Genomic DNA, 19,657 nt, shown 5'->3' with positions numbered 1-19,657 from the left:
ACGTGTTTTCTGCTCTTTCTTTTTTCGTAAGAGGCACGATTTTGCTTTCGCGAAAGAAACAATTTTGTCTTCGCGAGAGGCATGGTCCGTGCCTCTCGGAAAAGGAAAAAACACATTTTCTGTTTTTTTTCTATCGCGTGAGGCATAATTTTTTTGTTTGTTTTTTTGTATGAAAATAAAGTTCATCAAAACCTAATTTCAACGTGAGAAACCTAACAGTGAAAATGATTCAAGATTTGAACGCACGGTTTAGGAGATAAAAACATTTTGAAATACGGATCTACGAAAAAAGGAAAATTTCCAGGTTACGACAAGTGACACGCATGTAGTGCACTATTTTTCGTAATATTAAAAATGAGAGTAATCGTTGAAAGGTGTATTCCTCAACTAATGATTTCGGACAAATAGGGATTTCCAAAAATCGATCCATCACACAGGAGTTGAGAGAAAAAATGATACTTTTCTCTTCTAAGAACATACTTCAGCCCAGAAGGCCCCATGGTTTCATTCAGCCCATGCTCTCTTTCAAAGGACAAGGCCCAGAGCTCAGGCGTCAGGCGTCAGCTCCAACCAAATTATCCACACACACACCACTCCCCGAGCTCGCTCGCACGCCGCGGCCGAGTAACACCACCACCGGGCACCATGGCCTCCTCCTTCCTTTCCCTACGCCTCCCTACCCCTTCCCCGCCCACCGCGACGTCGTCCCCATTCTTCCCGAATCCCCTAGCCCGGTCCGGAAGGTGCAGTCCGCCGTCATCTACCCTCGTGGCGCGTGTTGCTGGGTCGGCGGCGGGGGCTCCGTCGCCGTTGTTCAACCCGAGGGGCGACCCGTTCCTATCCACGCTAGCCGCTGCTTCTCCAGAGCAGCTCGCAGCAGCTGCGGGTGGCGAGCGCCGCGGAGAGGACCACCTGCCGTTCCTCGAGATCTTCCAGAACGCCAAGCTGATGTCTTCGCCCGCGCAGGTGATTTAGTGCTTTCGCGCTCACTTTCTTCGTGCTTGTATGGACTGCGGTAGTATGATACGATGCTGGTCTCACCACACACTTAGAAATGGAAGAAAGAAGCTGAAATTGAAACCTGGTGCTCATTTGGGCGGCTATAGGTACACTACATGCAAACCATTTCTTGGGATTGTTTTTCTTCTCCATTTTGTTAGTGGTTGTCAGAATTATGTGATCCATGTATTAAGTCGTAAAACATGTCAAGGCTCTGCTCAGTGCCAGCTAACATGTTTAATTAGGTTGCTATCCTAAAGGGTTCTAGTTGTACATTTGTGACACATATTACCCAATTTAGTGGAACTTTTATCGAAATATCAGATTTTGGTGACTTTTAACACGGTAATTCCTCAAATTTACATTTTTCTTGTTTATTCTAGATAGGATTGACATGTTGCGTTCATAATTTGTAGAAAAAATTGTAAAGATCAGAGGACATCGTTGACGATCATGTCCAGACTTCTTTTGTCCATCTGTTCCATTCTTCATCATCGTCCATATATTTTTGGATCCCGGGCGTCACCTCACACCTTGCCTGATGGACATGCATCAGAAAACGAGTGTCCAAAGCTTCCAAAAGGGGTATTATAGACGAATTTCCACTCGATAGGGTAATTAGTGTCAAAAATGTACAACTACAGGGTAAAAAGAGGAATTCACTCAAATAATAACCTACTAGCAAAAATATATCTACTGCTGGAGTATGTGCAGGATTTTACAAACTTAGCTCAGACGAATACACATATCATGTTGCACATTGAGGTTCCAATCTGTGAACCTGCTTCCTTGCATATAAATGCCTTTGTGCTTTACTTCTGAAATTGCTAAAGTTTACATATGCGGACTTTGATCTTTGATATATAGGAGTTTATTGCAAAATGTGCTCCGCTTAACTGAAATTGTCAAATTGGCAGGTGGAACGTTCTAGCAGCTCTTACAGTCAGCACAGTCCTAGAAGGCCTCCTCCGGATTTGCCATCATTGCTTCTACATGGCCGGATTGTTTATATTGGCATGCCGGTATGAATCTGCACCAAGGTTCAGTACGAAAACTTTCTATGGTATTCTTCTATTTTGAATCTATGGATTCAAAATATGCTGATAAGTATGTATGAGTGAATCAACTAGCCTGGATAAAATATACTCCCTCCATTTTTACATACAAGACCACTTCGTTTTTCGTGTCAAACTTTGACTTATAATTTTAGTGAACAAAATATGGTTTTTATGTCATAAAAAATATATTATCAAAAAGTTCTTTGAAATGTGCATCCAATGACATACTTTTTATGACATATGACTCACATTTTGTTTGTAAAATTAATGGTCAAAGTTAGACATAGAAATATGAAGTGGCCTTGTATTAGTAGATGGAGGGAGTAAATAATTTGATGCAATGTTATATCCTGAGCTATCAGACAGACAGACACTGAATGAGCGTCTTCCTACCCTAGCCGCCTCTAGGAGCAGGCGACGAGGGAGGTGTTCTCTTCCACCGGATCTCCATCGGTCAGGGTGTTGGCCCCTCTCCCTCCGACCGCTACCTCGGCGGTAGGAGGGAGAGGGACCCCGTTCCTCCGGTGTGTAGTTAGGGTTTGGATCTGTAGGTCGTGATGCGTCGTTGAGGTGGTGGGAGCGGCGTCCGGACGAATAAATCTGCTTCAACTTCACTCCCATACCGGCGTTGTCCTTCATGACGGCGTCTCAGAGTTGATGGCGTCGTGTGTTTGCCGATCCTTTAGATCGGCGGCGTTAGGGTTCATGGATGGTGTCGGCGAGGCGGCGGCGGTGACTTCATCAGGTGTGTCTCTCCTTCTGCTTTGTCCCCGTTGCTGCGGAGTTGTCTCCGACGTCATGGTGGAGCAGGGAGGTTTTGTCGTTCATGAGTACACGCGGACGGTTGTCTACGCAAGTGACAGCTGGAAGATGGTGCATCTTGTGTTGGGTTTGTCGTTGGTGGATGGCAGGTCTGGTTCCTACTCAGATGTTGTCGTCTTGCGGGGGTGACAGATCTGGAGTTCGATGGCGTGTCCGGGGACATGTTGCCCCGGTCTGATTCTTTCAATGGCAATGGTTTTGCTTTTGGCAAACTACTTTGGAGGTCCGTAAAGCTGCTGATCAGCGATGGAGCTACGTCGAGCTCGGATGAAGAGGTGATCTGGCCTCTTTCTTTTCGGTGGCCGCTTTGGTGGTGTCGAAGGAGAGAGACAGACGATGGTATTTTGCATAAGATAGTTCTATCTTTCCAGTCTTGTAAGGTCGGTGTTTACGTGTTCTGTAACTTGATCTTATTCTATAAATGAGACACGTATTACCATGCAAAAAAAACAGACAGACAGACACTGAAACCACTGTTGTAGTAGCTGAGAGGAACTGACCTTTAACACTTCATGCTATGTATTATATCTCCTTGCATATGTCCAAAATAAAAAGATAGACTGCAATACTATGAGCCCTTTTTGGCAAAGCCCGTCAGGCAGTCAACAATAGACTTATTATAGAGTTTAACAAAGTTTTGCTCCTCACTAGCCTGTTGTCCTAATTCTTACCGTCACTCAGTATTACAAATTTAGATTACAATCTGAATAGGTTATTAACTTTTATATTGCTTAATCAGGCACAAGGTTGGGATTTGCTACCTGTATATCTCTGATTTTGTTATAATTTGTACACTAAACCTATAATTTTGCCAATGTTCTCCTGATTTTCTGCAATGGCGCTAGTGTAATTAAGATCTCACCACTGCCAGTACAGAGGACATGTTGAATCAAATGCCCCTAGTGTTAATTAGATACTTCTGATCCCAGGATACATATTGCTCGTAACATAGTTTCTTCCATGTACCCAGTATCCAGTAGTGGCCCTGAAGGCAACATTTCCTGCTTTTACTCACACTTTGACCCTCTACTGTTTCCACATTACAGTGGAAAAGAATATTCATTAGTTTGTCCTATGTGGATGTTGGCTCACTTCCCTTGTATGTTGAACTGCACTTGAATTGCCTTTCTTAATGTAGTTTGCTAAATCCTGTGATTTGATGCTAGGTCGACATCTGTTTTCAGCGTACTTGAAAATTCTGCAGATGTTAAAATGGTAGCTTTATCAATAGATGCTTAGCAAATTGCTTTTGTAGAACATGCTATAATATCTGTTATTATGAGACTGTCAGAACTAATAACCTCATGAGATTATCTCTTCTTGCTTTGGTAGTTGGTGCCAGCAGTTACCGAGCTTATCGTTGCCCAGTTGATGTACCTTGATTGGATGAATAGTAGTGAGCCTGCATATATATACATCAACTCAACAGGAACGGCTCGTGATGATGGTGAACCAGTAAGCAAGTTTATCTTCTTCAGTTCATGATTCATTGTCGAGTGTGCTCTCTAATATTGTGATTAATTATCTTATTAAATATGGCTTACTTATGCCATGATAAATGTGACAAATTATGAAGTCTCATGTTGCTTTATTATTCATCGTCATGATGATCATTGCTCTTAGGTTGGAATGGAGACAGAAGGTTTTGCTATCTATGATGCCATGATGCGGATGAAAACTGAGGTACCATATTTTGCATTTACTAAATGTACTTTAGAAGTTCAATATTAATTATTACATTTATTGGTTTTTGTGTTCTAATCTTCCAGAAAGTATTATGTTTTTGCTAGTAACCAATAACCAAATAGAGTTACCAGTTTGTTAATGAATAATCTTTGATCATTTTTTTAAAAACTATCTGGAACATGTTAAAGATGAAGCGACATCGTTTCATTATGTATGCATATATTCAGCAAGAAGTTGGTTCTAATATATAACTGGCCAATTATTCGTACCGATGTTTGGCAAAATATTCGGTGCAACCACACTTAAGGTGTGATAGTTCAAACTGGCTTTGGTTGGGCACCAAATTAATATGAATATGCTGTTTTTTTGTCTACGAAGTGTCTTAGAAGCAACAAATCATATCTTTGATGTATTAGAATGATTTCGCCTGTGTACCCTCATGGTGCACCTCTATGTTGCCCTAATGTCTTGAACCGGGCAAAAAATCATTGACATAATATTAGGATGTGCTGTTTATGTTTGTAGAATTGACCGTTAGGGTCTTTTGTATTCTAAATTCTGTAGTCACTAACTTGATGGATCTACTATTTGCTCTGCAGGTTCACACACTCTGTATAGGAGCTGCAGCAGGTCATGCCTGCCTTGTCCTTGCAGCAGGGAAGAAAGGCAAACGATATATGTTTCCCCATGCCAAAGGTAGTAATGTGGAGGGACTATGAATCAGATTTTTCTGTTGGTTGATTCTTGCTAACAACAGAAAGTGTACTTTCATTTCAGCTTTGATTCAGCAACCTCGTATTCCTTCATATGGGATGATGCAAGCCTCTGATGTTGTTATTCGTGCGAAAGAGGTAGGAGCTGTGATTTCATTTCTTATCAGCTTGTACTCATGAATCAAACATGTTAGCAAGTGCTGTCTGTGCAAGTGATTAAGCACCTACTTTTGTTAAAAGGGCAGCCCGGTGCACGTAGCTCCTGCTTGCGCAGGGTCTGGGGAAGGATCTGACCACTTTAGGTCTTTTGTTACTTTTATTATTACTTAAGTAAAAAAAACATCGAAGCTTTGCTTCTACTCTAAGAATATCTCAATAGTGAAAAATGAATCCAGTCAATGTTGATGTGGTCGTGCAAATATTGCATGTGCCATTGATTTGTGGAATTTAAACCATTTGCTAAGTCATGAGAGATGACAAATTTCGATATTACCTGGTTCCTGGTATGGTAGTGTACCGCTCCTCCACATAAAGTTATATCATTGTCCGTAGTATTTTGTCAGTTTCCTGGATTCATGGTTCATCTTGAGTCGAGAATTAATACCTCCTGTTGCTTCTTGTAGGTCGTGCACAACAGGAACACCTTGGTCAAACTTTTAGCAAGGCACACTGGAAATGTACGAACAACTTCTAATCATTTACTTGTAAGGATCTGTATTTTCCCCCCTTTTTTCAGTTGAGATGTAACAGTTCTTTATCAGCCACCGGAGAAAATAGACAAGGTGATGAGAGGACCGTTTTATATGGACTCTTTGAAAGCCAAGGAGTTTGGGGTAATTGACAAGGTATTTTAATCTCTTTACCCAAGGCAACATAAGCAATATTAGTTTCTGGTGCACTCTTCCAATCAACGTACAGTTTGCGCACCAAATCAACATGAAAATTTCTGGAAAAGCAAACGATAATGTGCCATGTAGAGTTTCACGTAAAATATAAAATCCAAGTGTTAGAAGAAACAAAATAGACTATTTACAGTTAATAATGGATTTGAACTCGAAGCTTTTCACAGGTATCATGGTAGAGTACGTTATGAATTACTCCCTCTGTACCATAACTAGTTCTCCCCAACTACAATTATTATGGTACGGAGGGAGTAGATATAGTTGGATGAGTGCACCAAAAAGGGTGATCTGATGGCATGAGTTGGAGGTGTTACTTGTGCTATATTTATTGTTTAGGCAGCGATAGTAAGATTGCACATTGTATTATTATTTGACCTGCTGAGTTGCACATGGGACGGTAGCTTGCGTTATGTGTGGGGTTGCACAGAATCTTGCCTTAGAAAAATGAGCAAATACTTAATGTTGTATGATGTCAGATCCTTTGGCGCGGTCAGGAGAAGTACATGTCGGACATGCTCTCCCCTGAGGATTGGGACAAGGTTGCTGGAGTCCGAGGCCCCGGTGGAATGTGAAGTTGTGCACTGGAACTCGAATACCTAGTAAGATTTTCCACTGTGTAATTGCTGGGCATTATGTTTGCGTGCATTTCAGGCCTACCTAAGATGTTTTGTGTATGATTGTTGAGAGGTTTGACAATGTGCAGGTTAGGCCTTTGAGCTCGCAGTCGCAGAGGCTGAATGCAGATAGTACTACCCAATAATCTTGCCTGTTGAGGATGACAGGTTGTCAGAGCCGAGGGTACCTACTGTACGGACCATGGACAAACTACTACTCTGCCCTAAAATAAGTGTAGCAAATTTAGTATTAAGTTAGTATAAATTTTATATTAAAACATCAACACTTATTTTGGAACGGAGGGAGTAGATTAGAACTCGAACGTATCCTCTCAGGATAGGAGCGAGCGAGTGTTTTTGGTGGAGCTATTGTCACTGTTAGTGCACAGCGTACACGGTTTATGGACACAAAGGGGTGGATGAGGAAAACAACCGAGCTCAAAATATTATCAGCACGAACATGGTGTTTTTTCTGTTTGCGGGGGAGCACGAACATGTTGTGGACGAGAAACAGTGCCCTCGAGGGCCTTTTTGTTTTGCAGAATTCTTAAAACGCAGAAATAGGGAAAAAAAAATATAGAATTGCAGTGACATGACCGCTTGAATGCTGTAGGATTAGCACTTAGCAGCAGGGACGGAGCCAACATTCATGCGTAGAGGGGACAAGTTTATTCATGAAAGGGGCAAAGTTCATATGAAGTGAAATTTTTTGCCTACAACAATCACAATCATAGTAGAAGAATCAATTTGTTAGGAGGGTCTAGCCCCCCCCCCCTTAAATTCGTCCCTGCTTAGCAGAGCGTGTTCGCCGGCATAGGAAAAACAAATAGATTGTAAAAAGAATTGGGGTGGGTCCAAGATTTTCTACGAGATGCAGTACAAATAATTCTTCACGAAAAAGACTAATCGGATTCAGTTTGACGAATTAAATAACCAATTCTAAAAAAAATCTAAAGATTTTAATCCTCTACAAATCTTATACAGTTCATTTGAAAAAAGCCCTGTTGTCGCACGGTCGTTGTGTACATATAGAGTACCTAATGTACCGAGCAAAACGTTTGCAGCAGGCAGGCGGCCCAACGCACCGCCGGACGCTGGTGAGGCATATGATCTGGCAAGATCGCATGCATGACGAGGCACCTACCTTTGCAACGCTCCATCCTCTCCTTAGGCAACTGCAATGCATTTTCAAACGAACGTCCGTTTTATCTGAATTTTATTCGTTTGAAAACAGAAATAAAACTGTGTCTGTTCAGATCTATGTTTGTGTCGGCAGGCGTCCAACACGCGGCCACATCTCCGGTCTCATCTCGTCCCCGCGCAGGCAAACATTGAGAACAAAGGTTTTTCGCCGTGGCCGCGGTTCGTACTAGTTCACATTGTTTGTTTTGTTCGAATTTTATTCGTTTGAAGGTGAGAATAAAACCGTGTCTATCCAGATTTGTGTTTGCGTCGGTCAGGTGCCCAACGCACGGCCGCATCTTCGGTCTCATCTCGTCCCCGTGCAAGCAAAAACAAAGGTTTTTCACCACGACCGCGGTTCGTACTAGTTCACGTCGTTCGTTTTGTCCGAATTTTATCCGTTTGAAGGTGAGAATAAACTGTGTCTGTCCAGATGTGTGTTTGTATCGGTCAGGCGTCCAACGCGTGGCCGCATCTCCGGTCCCATCTCATCCCTGTGCAGGCAAACGTTGAGAACAAAGGTTTTTCGCTGTGGCCGCGGTTCGTACTAGTTCACTTTGTTGGCGAACGTTGCATGGAAAACAAAATTTGTCCTACGCACACGTAGACCTATCATGGTGATGATCATCTATGAGAGGGAGATCGGATCTACATACCCTTGTAGATCGCTAAGCGGGAAGCGTTAAGAAACGCGGTTGATGTAGTGGAACGTCTTCGCGATCCAAATCGCCTCCGTCCCACGATCCATCCCGATCTAGCACCGAACGGACGACACCTCCGCGTTCAGCACACATACAGCTCGATGACGATCTCCGCCTTCTTGATCCAGCAAGAGAGACGAAGAGGTAGCTGAATTCTCTGGCAGCACGACGGCGTGGTGGTGATGGTGGTGGAGCTACTCCGGCAGGGCTTCGCCGTGCCGTACCGATCTAGCTACGATGTGTCACGAAGTAGTAGAGGGAGAGAGGATTGCCCAAAGGCTTGAGGTGCAAAATCCCTCTCAAACCTCCACTATATATAGAAGGAACCAAGGGGTGGCTTCCTTGCCTCCTAGGAGGGGTCGGCCGAGCCAAGGAGGAAGGATTCCTCCTCCAATTCGGTTTGGAGGAGGAGTCCTTTCCTTCTTGCCCACCTCCTCTTTTTTCCCTTTATTGTTGCTCTAGCCGAAATAGCCCTATTGGGCTGGCCTCACCAGCCCACTAAGGGCTGGTGCGTCACCCATGGGCCTATTAGGCCCTCTCCCGGGTGGGTGGCCCCTTCCGGTAAAACCCCGGAACCCATTCGTCACTCTCGGTACTTTACCGGTAATGCCCGAAATTTTTCCGGAAGCCAAATGCAACAATCCTATATATCAATCTTCGTTTCCGGACCATTCCGGAGACACTCGTGACGTCCAGGATCTCATCCGGGACTCCGAAAAACATTCTGTTACCAACATCAATAATTCAACTATACCGAAAACGTCACCGAACCTTAAGTGTGTAGACCCTGCGGGTTCGAGAACTATGTAGACATGACCGAGACACTCTCTGGACAATATCCAATAGAAGGACCTGGACGTCCATATTGGATCCTACATATTCGACGAAGATCTTATCGGATGAACCTCTATGTCAAGGATTCACGCAATCCCGTATATCATTCCCTTTGTCCTTCGGTATGTTACTTGCTCGAGATTCGATCGTCGGCATCTCTATACCTATTTCAATCTCGTTACCGGCAAGTCTCTTTATTCGTTCCGTAATACAAGATCCCGTGACTAACTCTTTAGTCACATCGCTTGCAAGGCTTGTTTGTGATGTTGTATTACCGAGTGGGCCCCAAGATACCTCTCCGTCACACGGAGTGACAAATCCTAGTCTTGATCCATGCTAACTCAACGGACACCTTCGGAGATGCCTGTAGAGTACCTTTATACTCACCCAGTAACATTGCGACGTTTGATACACACAAGACATCCTCCGGTGTCAGTGAGTTACATGATCTCATGGTCATAGGAATGAATACTTGACATGCAGAAAACAATAAGAACAAAATGACACGATCATATGCTACGTTTATAGTTTGGGTCTTGTCCATCACATCATTCTCCTAATGATGTGATCCCGTCATCAAGTGACAACACTTGTCTATCGCTAGGAAACCTTAACCATCCTTGACCAACAGGCTAGTCAGCCAGAGACTTACTAGGGACATTGTTTTGTCTATATATCCACACATGCATTTATGTTTCCATTCAATACAATTATAGCATGCATAATAAACGATTATCTTGAAACAAGAAATATAATAATAACTACTTTATTATTGCCTCGAGGGCATATTTCCAACAGCCTCCCACTTGCACTAGATTCAATAATCTAGTCTCACATCTCCATGTGATTTACAATGTAATGAATCTAACATCCATACAGTTCTGGTGTTGTTCATGCTTTGCTTGTGGAAGAGGTTTAGTTAGCGGATCTGCAACATTCAGATCCGTGTGCACTTTGCAAATATTTATGTCCTCCTCTTTGATGTAATCGCGGATGGCGTTGAAGCGTCGCTTTATGTGTCTGGTCCTCCTGTGAAACCTTGGTTCCTTGGCTAGAGCAATTGCACCAGTGTTGTCGCAGAACATATTGATTGGATCCAGTGCACTTGGCACTACTCCAAGATCTGACATGAAGTGCTTCATCCAGACACCCTCCTTGGCTACCTCTGAGGCAGCTATGTACTCCGCTTCGCATGTAGAATAAGCTATGACGCTTTGCTTGGAACTGCACCAGCTTACGGCACCCCCATTAAGAATAAATATGTATCCAGTTTGCGACTTAGAGTCATCCGGATCAGTGTCAAAGCTTGCATCGACGTAACCCTTTACGACGAGCTCTTCATCACCTCCATAAACGAGAAACATTTCCTTAGTCCTTTTTAGGTACTTCAGAATATTCTTGACCGCCGCCCAGTCTTCCACTCCTGGATCACTTTGAAACCTGCCTGCCATACTTATGGCCAGGCTAACATCCGGTCTTGTGCACAACATTGCATACACGATAGACCCTAAGCATAGGGGACGACACTCATCTTTTCTTTATCTTCTGCAGTTACTGGACATTGAGTCTTACTCAACTTTATACCTTGTAACACAGGCAAGAACCCCTTCTTGGATTGTTCCATTTTGAACTTCTTCAAAACTTTATCAAGGTATGTGCTTTGTGAAAGAGCTATTAGGTGTCTCGACCTATCTCTATAGATCTTTATGCCCAATATGTAAGCAGCTTCTCCTAGGTCTTTCATTGAAAAACTTTTATTCAAGTAATCCTTAGCGCTTTCCAAAAACTCTACATTGTTTCCAATCAGCAATATGTCATCCACATATAATATTAGAAACGCTATAGAGCTCCCACTCACTTTCTTGTAAATACAAGCTTCGCCAAAAACTTGTATAAACCCAAACGCCTTGATCACCTCATCAAAGCGCTGATTCCAACTCCGAGATGCTTGCACCAGTCCATAAATGGATCGCTAGAGCTTGCACACCTTGTCAGCATTCTCTGGATTGACAAAACCTTCGGCTTGCATCATATACAACTCTTCCTTAAGAAACCCGTTAAGGAACGCCGTTTTGACATCCATCTGCCAGATTTCATAATCGAAAAATGCAGCTATTGCTAACATGATTCGAACGGACTTAAGCATCGCTATGGGTGAGAATGTCTCATCGTAGTCAACTCCTTGAACTTGTGAAAAACCCTTTGCCACAAGTCGAGCTTTATAAACGGTCACATTATCGTCCGCGTCCGTCTTCTTCTTAAATATCCATTTGTTCTGAATAGCCTTGCGACCTTCAGGTAATACTTCCAAATTCCATACTTTGTTGTCATACATAGATCCTATCTCGGATTTAATGGCTTCTAACCATCTGTTGGAATCTGGGCCCACCATTGCTTCTCCATAATTCGTAGGCTTATTGTTGTCCAACAACATGATTGACAAGACAGGATTTCCGTACCACTCAGGAGCAGTATGTGATAGCCCGAGACCGACGCTCCAGAAGATTCCCCCTTTATTCCGTTTTCGTCGTGTGACTTATTTGTTTGTCGCTCTCATCATCGCATCATTCGCATCATCAGCATTGCATCGGCACTCCGTTGCCGCCAGTTTTCAAAACTTGCATCCGTTATTAGTTGCTGGTTCTCTCCATTTTCGTCGTTGCCCGTTCTGAGCCCGACCACACTAGCACGCGCCCGCAGCATCGTCAAAACCTTGTTTTTAAAAGTATGTTTAAAACTTTCTCTATTCGATTGAAACTTGGCGTGCGGTCTTATTTAGACATAGGTAGGCCGCGTGCAAATTTTCGTTGCAATCGGAGTTCGTCTGGTACCCGAACGGTCGACCGTAGTAGCACCATCTTCGGTTATTCGTTGGACGTGTTTCGGTGTTTTAAATCGCATTGCCGCGCCGGTCCATTTCCCTCTCGTCTCCGGCTAGCCACTCTACACAGCCCACCTAGCCATTCCCATGCTCGTGGCCGTCCGATCGTGATCCCGTGGTCGAAAATGGAGCCGGATTCGGATAACCCTAGCCTCTATATCTATAAATAGACAACCATTCTCTCCCCCCTCGATTCCCATGCAAAACCTAGCCCTAGCCGCCACTCCCTAGCCTCCGTGTCTCCCTCCTCCAGCCGCCGGGCCCACTCGAGCCCGGGCCAGGCCCGCCGAGCCCATCTGGGCCTGCCCCCGATCTCCCCGAGTTGCTCCTCCTCCCGAGCCCTTCATGGCAGCCTACGTCGGCGTCCTCGTCGCGAGCGCCGCCTCGCACCGTGGCGAGCTTGCCGCCCCGGTCAGCTCGCTGGAAGGTCACCGGAGCCCCGCCTCCGTGCTCCCTCGTGCCTCCCCGCGCCTCGCCTGCCTGCGTCGCCGCTCGCCGCGCAACCTCGTGCTGCCGCCATGTCCCGCGCAGCCGAGCCCCGCACCGCCACCTCAAGCCGCCACCGACCGGATCCAGCCAGATACGGTCCGGGGACCCCATCCCCAAGCTCCGCCCGCTCCTTCCTGCCGGTTGCCGCCTTCGCTGGAGCAGGGCAACCGCCGCTGCCACCGCTCCCTCGATCCCAATCGGGATCGGGAGGGAGAGATGATCGAGCCAGCGCCCAGTGTGCCGCAGTGCCACCGCCCGGCCCAGCGGCAGCGCCCTCGAGCCGGCCTAGCGTCAAGCAATGCAAGGCCTAGTCGCCCGATCTGCCCCGGCCCATCTCCAGCTCCAGATTCGCCGGCCCAAGAAGCCACGTGGGTGAGCTGCCTATCCCCCGCTCAGGCACTAAATTGCTAAGCTGCGCCCTCTTAGTTTCGGCCTGATAGTTTTTTTTAGGTTTCAGATTTAATTAATTTGAGGAATATATATATTTTCAAATGCCCGTAGTTTCTAAACCGTGTGTCGGATCGCGATGATTTATATATGTAACTCGTGTAGATTTTCGCGTAGATTATGATTTTGCAACTTGCATGCATGTTTGGAGTGGTTTGACCCGTTGTTTACCTAGTTTTGCGTGCTGTCCTAATAAGGTACTATTCCGTAGCTATTTTTATGCGTGTCCGGATGGTTCAAATTCCATAGATTAAATGTTTGTGTTGTTTGTGTCCCTTTGCCATGTATTTTAGAGTAGTTGTTTGCATTTTTGCATGTAGGTTCCATCGCTAGTTTATTATGTCGTGTTTAGGACATATTCTCGCATATACGTGTGGCGATATTTTTATTTTGCAACCCCACATATTATATATGTTTTCGGGATAGAAAAATACATAGAATTTAACTGTGCATTTAGTTTTAGCTTTTGAGCAAGTTAGTGCATGTGATATTTTGTCATGTTGCCCTTTTGTTTCTTTTGTGGGATTTATTCCATGCATGATATGAATGAGTTGTCAACTAGAGATATGCCCTTGGATATGTAGGCTAGCCCCTGGTAATTTTGGTTGCAATAGAAATCCATGTTTAGGTGTTGTTTGCTTGTTCTCAACATGCTAGAAAATAGTGCTGATTTGGAGATGCTGAAATACTTCTAAGTCTGAAATCTGTTATATTTTGTTGCTGTCTTTCCATGAGTTTTTCTGGTGATCTATAGCTCTTTTGAGGTTGATGCAATGGAGTTAGTTGTAGTCCTTAAGATTCTCTAGCATGCTGTGAATTTTAATTCCAATTGGAGCCCTGTAGCATATAGTTTTGCTGTTGTCAACATGCCTTCAGATCGAAAACTGCACTGTCAAAAACTGATATTTTCACCGAGTCTGAAACTGTGTGTGAGATGACATTTTGTGAGTTCTTTTCCTAGTGATCCATGCTTCCATGCTAGATGTTATGGGTAGTATGTTGTAGTGCATCTTTCCCTCTACTGTCTCATGTATTGTTTGAGCTTTTTGGATTTATGTAGCTTGTTGTTTTGGGGTGTAGAAAATGCCATGTTGCTGTTTTTGGCAGATTATGACTAGTTCTTGTGTAGCTTGTATTTGTTGAACTGTTGCTCCGTTTTGATCGTGTCCTATATGAAAATTACTTAGAATCTCGTGTAGTTTCATATTATGTTGCTTCCTTCTTGGTTTGGGATGTTTGTGACTGTTGTTGCACACATATTGTATTCATGCCATCATATCTTGCGGTGGTTGTATCTTTTGAATCGTAGCTCCATTGGAGATGTTCTCTATGTGTAAATTGATTGGAACGACACGTAGAATCACGCGAACCTATTTATTTTGCTGTTTAAAAAATATTTAAACGTGTTAATTCAGATCTGGACAGAATTATAAATTAACGTATGGGGTCAGTTCGGAGATGCGATAAGTCGTTTCCGACCTCATTTAAAATGCCAGATAGGTAGATTAATTGCGCTTCACCTCTTGCCATGTTTAACCAGATTTAACGTTGTCGTGTACCTAATCGGGATAGAACTAAATAATCCGTATGTGGAGTTTCGTCAATATGCAACTCGTTGCATATTGAAATTCACTTAATGTGTAGTGTTTGATTGGAGTGAATTGCCATGTCTTGCCTTGCATCATTTGTGTTGTGCATCGTGTGGTGATATCATGTGTTGATTCTTGTTTCCGGTTTGCTTCGTCTCGATAGAGTTCCGCAAGCGTGTTGGAAAGTGAGGACCCGTTCGACTACATCGGTTCGTCTGCTTCACGGAGTCGCTCTTCTTCCAAGCGGGATCTCAGGCAAGATGACCATTTCCCCAGATACCATTACTATCATTGCCATGCTAGTTTTATCGTTTCTATCGTTATGTCTCGCTGCCTACCACCTGTTAAATATCAGCCTCCCAACATTGCCATGAAAACCTCCAACCTGTTCAACCTAGCAAACCACTGATTGGCTATGTTACCGCTTGATTAACCATGTGTTAGCGTTGCTAGTTGCAGGTGCAGTTGCTTCCATGTGAAAATATGGGTTCCTTGTTATATGACCATATTAAATGCTATTTAATTTAATGCACCTATATACTTGGTAAAACGTGGAAGGCTCGGCCTTTCTAGCCTGGTGTTTTGTTCCACCTTTGCCCCCTTAGTTTCGGCTACCGGTGTTATGTTCCATAAATGAGCGCTCCTAACATGCTTGGGGTTGTTATGGGGACCCCCTAGATTCTCGTTTTAGGATAAATCTCGTCTGGCAAGGCCCAACATTGGTACTATATTTTCCCAACATAATAATTCTGTTAATACTGAAAGCATAGGGAGTTAGCGCTATCCGAGGAGTAATTCAACATAATTCAGGGAGGGCCAGTGCTGATGGTGCTGGTCCAAAACAGGGCCACTTGCGGGGCCACCAGGGGCAACTCGGGGGATTTCTATCCGGCCACCATACGTATTGCTCATCTGTCGTGTCCTGAGAACGAGATACGCGGCTCCTATCGGGATCGTCGACACGTCGGGCGGCTTTGCTGGACTTGTTTTACCTTTATCGAGCGTCTCGTGCGAGGGATTCTGAGGATGCTTTGAGCTAACTCGAGGTTGAGGTTTTCCAATAGGGATCCGAGGAGATCATGGGTTTCCCTGATTGAGCTCATTCTGTCGCAACGTGTGGTAGTTTGTGATGGACTAGTTGGAGCACCCCTGCAGGGTTAAATCTTTCTGAAAGCCGTGCCTGCGGTTATGTGGCAACGTGGAAACTTTGTTTAACACTGGTTCTAGACAACTTGAAGTTAACTTAATTAAAACATGCCAACTGAGGGCATAACCGTGACTATCTCTTTCGTGAGCTCCTTCTCTGATCGAGGACACGGTGGGGTTATGTTTGACGTAAGTAGGTGTTCAAGATCATTCATTTGATCATCAGTAGTTCAAGTCCGTGATGCGTAGATCATCCCCCTCTTATTCTTGTACTCGTAAGTTAGCCACCTCATATATTGCTTAGCCGCTTGCTACAACCTCACCACTTAACCATACCCCAGCCATTAAGCTTTGCTAGTCTTGATACCTTTGGGAAATGAGATTGCTGAGTCCCATGTGGCTCACACATTACTACAACACCAGTTGCAGGTACAGGTAAAGGATAGTAAGACACGAGCGCGTTGATTGTTCATTTGGAGTTTGTTCTTGTTCCTCTTCGTCGATCTAGGATGGGTTCCAGGTCGGCAGCGTGGGATAGCAAGGTTGGACGTCGTTCTTTTCTCGTTAGTTTTCGTCCGTAGTCGGACCCTGCTCTTCTTGGTGATGTTTATGTATTGTACCGATGATACTCTGATGTAGCTTGTGGCGAGTGTAAGCCAATTCCATATATCTCATCTTTTCAGTACATGTACTTGTAATGATTTCCATTCTTGCGAAACGACGAGATGCGCTTCTATCCCCGTCGAGGCCCTCGTGCCAAAATAAGGATAGGATCGCATCTGGGGCGTTACACAGTACGTGCTCTTGTCGACCTGCAAGGTCTGATAGTAACTTGATCTGAAGCTTCATGATCATCATCATTAGCTTCCTCCTCAACTGGTGTTGCCTCGACAAAATTTTCTTTCTGCCCTGCGCCACCATCTTTTTGAAGCAGAGGTTCCGCAACCTCATCAAGTTCTATCTTCCTCCCACTCAATTCTTTCGAGAGAAACTCTTTCTCAATAAAAGCTCCGTTCTTAGCAACAAACACTTTGCCCTCGGATCTGAGATATAAGTTATACCGAACTGTCTCCTTGTCACGCCCTCGATTTAAACGTACGCTAATCATACACACAAATGTGTACGATCAAACTCAAGGACTCACGGGAAGATATCACAACACAACTCTAGACACAAATAAAAATACAAGCTTCCTAGTACAAGCGAGGGGCCTCGAGGGCTAGAATATAGAAGCTTGATAAACACACGAGTCAGCGGAAGCAACAAATACCTGAGTAAAACATAAAACACGGGGTGCCTTAGAGAAGGCTTGCACAAAAGATACACGATCGAACGAGGCGGGGCCTCCTGCCTGGGAACCTCCTAACTACTCCTGGTCTTCAACGGCCTCCACGTAGTAGTAGACACTGTCGGGGTAGCAGTCGTCGTCAGCGGGGTACTCCATCTCCTGGGCTCCATCATCTGGTCGCAGCAACGGATCAAGGGGACAAAGGGGGAGCAAAGCAACGGTGATTACTCATCCAAAGTACTCGCAAGACTGACATCAGACGTATGCTAAGTATGCAACAATATCAAAGAAGGGGTTTATATGTGGACTGACTGCAGCAATGCAAGAATAGAGAGAAGGCCTAGTCCTATCAAAGACTAGCATCTTCAAGGGTCTTGCAGCAATAGACGAGAGTAGAACAGGTAACACAAAAATATAGTCATATTGTTGCAGCAATAATTAAAATGAGGTCACGCCCAGAGATCCTTCCTCGACTCCGTGCAAGGAAGCAATCCCAGAGAAACTATTCCAGTTAAGTAACAGTTCTAGTTGTATAAGATCAGGGCACAACTCCAAGTCGTCCTATAACCGTGGACACGACTATCCGAATAGTTAATTTTCATCCCTGCAGGGGTGCACCAAGTTTCCCGTCATGCTCGATAACACTCTAGCCGAACACACTTTTCTGGGTCATGCCCGGGCTAGGAATATCGACACGTCGCAGCCCCACCTAAGCTCAACAGAGAGGCCAACCCGCCGGTCTAAATCCTAAGCACAAAGGGATCGTGGGCCCACTTGCCCTCTACACTCCTGCATGATGCAAGGGCGGCCGATGTCAGTCCTACAACCCCTTAATACAATCGCGATGCATCTCGGGAACACTTGGGCGCGCGCCGCTCCATTGCTGACGTCTGAAGAGCTTCGGCTGATACCACGATGCCGAGTACCCATAACTTCTCCCGCGTAGCCGGTTAGTGCGAAAAGGTCTCCGACCAACCCAGATCAAATACCCAAATCCATTAACATTTTAATTAACTCATCCACACATCCACGCAGAAATCCACCCACCTAACATCTATTTATCAAAGATCCTAGTATCATGGTCAAGTAAGTGTGTGGTTGTAACATCAGGGGGAATCCAAGGTATCACCCTCGTTGGATTCCGAACGATGTATCCTTTAAGGTGGACTTAGAGGAATCACCCTCGAGTGTCCCACACTAGAGGGGTTGCACGATAGAGTCGCCGTCGGGAGTGGTGAAGGAGGAATCACCCTCGATAACCACGACTGACTAGCTACACTACAGAGGTATCATCATGCGCACTTCACGAGGTGTCACCCTCGATTCTTGATTGTAGCTGTGCAGCGTCGTACAACTAAGGGGTGTGTAAGTGTTGTGTCGGTTCTGGCTCGTCGATTAGGGATCGAGACTTCATGACAAAGCGGGGCAACTGGACAAAGGTGTCAGAGGGGATGACTGTTCCACCTATACTAAATAGTTTTAAAGGTGCGGTACTGAAAGTAGCAGTTCATCAAAATTAGGCTATGCATCAGATATAGGAGCTAACTACAACATTAGCAAAATTCTAATGCAAGCATGAGGGACAAAGAATAGGCAATATAGGAATGATCAAGGGGGGTTTTCTTGCCTTGTTGCTCTGCGGCAAAGGGCTAGTCCTCGAGAGGGTAGATGTACCCGGCAGCAGTGTTAGCTTCGGGGTCTAACAATAAGAAGAGGGGGAAGAAACAATAAATAACAGCAACAGGTGCAACAGTAAGCATGACATGACAATATGCAGGTCTAGGCATGAGCTAACGCAGTGCTAGCCGTCATAGATGGGTTGGGAGAATATCTGACGATATTTCCCGGGTCTCTGGCTACTATCGGTCACATGAAAACAATAGAAAAGTTCCACGTTTGCTATGCTAGGGACGCGTGACAGACGAAAGGACCGCGTATCCGGGTCGTCTCGTTTTGGAGATGAACTTTCATGTTCAAAATATTTTCATCGGAGCTACGGGTTATTTTATATTAATTTTTGAAGTTTTATTAATTATTTAGGAATTAACAGATTAAATTATATTAGATAATTAATTGTGACATCGGTGGTGATGTCAGCATGACATCATCAGTCAACAGGGTTTGATCGGTTAAATATGACGAGTGGGCCCCCGTTGTCATAGTCACATTTATTATTAGGCTTAACTAAATGTTAATCCGATTAAATAAGGGGATGGGTCCCACATGTCATACTCTGTTAGGATAATTATTTATCTATATTAACATATTACTAATTTATCTATTTACTCTTAATCATATATTAACTA

The 19,657-nt window shown here is 44.4% G+C and overlaps 1 protein-coding gene across 1 annotated transcript; it reads left to right on the top strand.

Moving 5' to 3' along the window:
- The first annotated feature begins 539 nt into the window (after positions 1 to 539).
- LOC123448625 (ATP-dependent Clp protease proteolytic subunit-related protein 3, chloroplastic) lies at positions 540 to 7,249 on the top strand. Its single transcript, XM_045125577.1, has 10 exons — positions 540 to 966; positions 1,917 to 2,021; positions 4,212 to 4,334; positions 4,503 to 4,562; positions 5,165 to 5,261; positions 5,343 to 5,416; positions 5,902 to 5,955; positions 6,040 to 6,123; positions 6,657 to 6,779; positions 6,884 to 7,249. Exons 1-9 carry the CDS (start codon positions 646 to 648, stop codon positions 6,750 to 6,752), a joined length of 1,014 nt encoding a protein of 337 aa, XP_044981512.1. The 5' UTR covers positions 540 to 645; the 3' UTR covers positions 6,753 to 6,779; positions 6,884 to 7,249.
- The last annotated feature ends 12,408 nt before the right edge of the window (positions 7,250 to 19,657 follow it).

Source organism: Hordeum vulgare, chromosome 4H, assembly GCF_904849725.1.
Source record: "Hordeum vulgare subsp. vulgare chromosome 4H, MorexV3_pseudomolecules_assembly, whole genome shotgun sequence".
NCBI classification, from domain to species: domain Eukaryota; kingdom Viridiplantae; phylum Streptophyta; class Magnoliopsida; order Poales; family Poaceae; genus Hordeum; species Hordeum vulgare.
The sequence above is the reverse complement of the archived record's forward strand: the minus strand, read 5'-3'. Positions and strand labels throughout refer to the sequence as shown.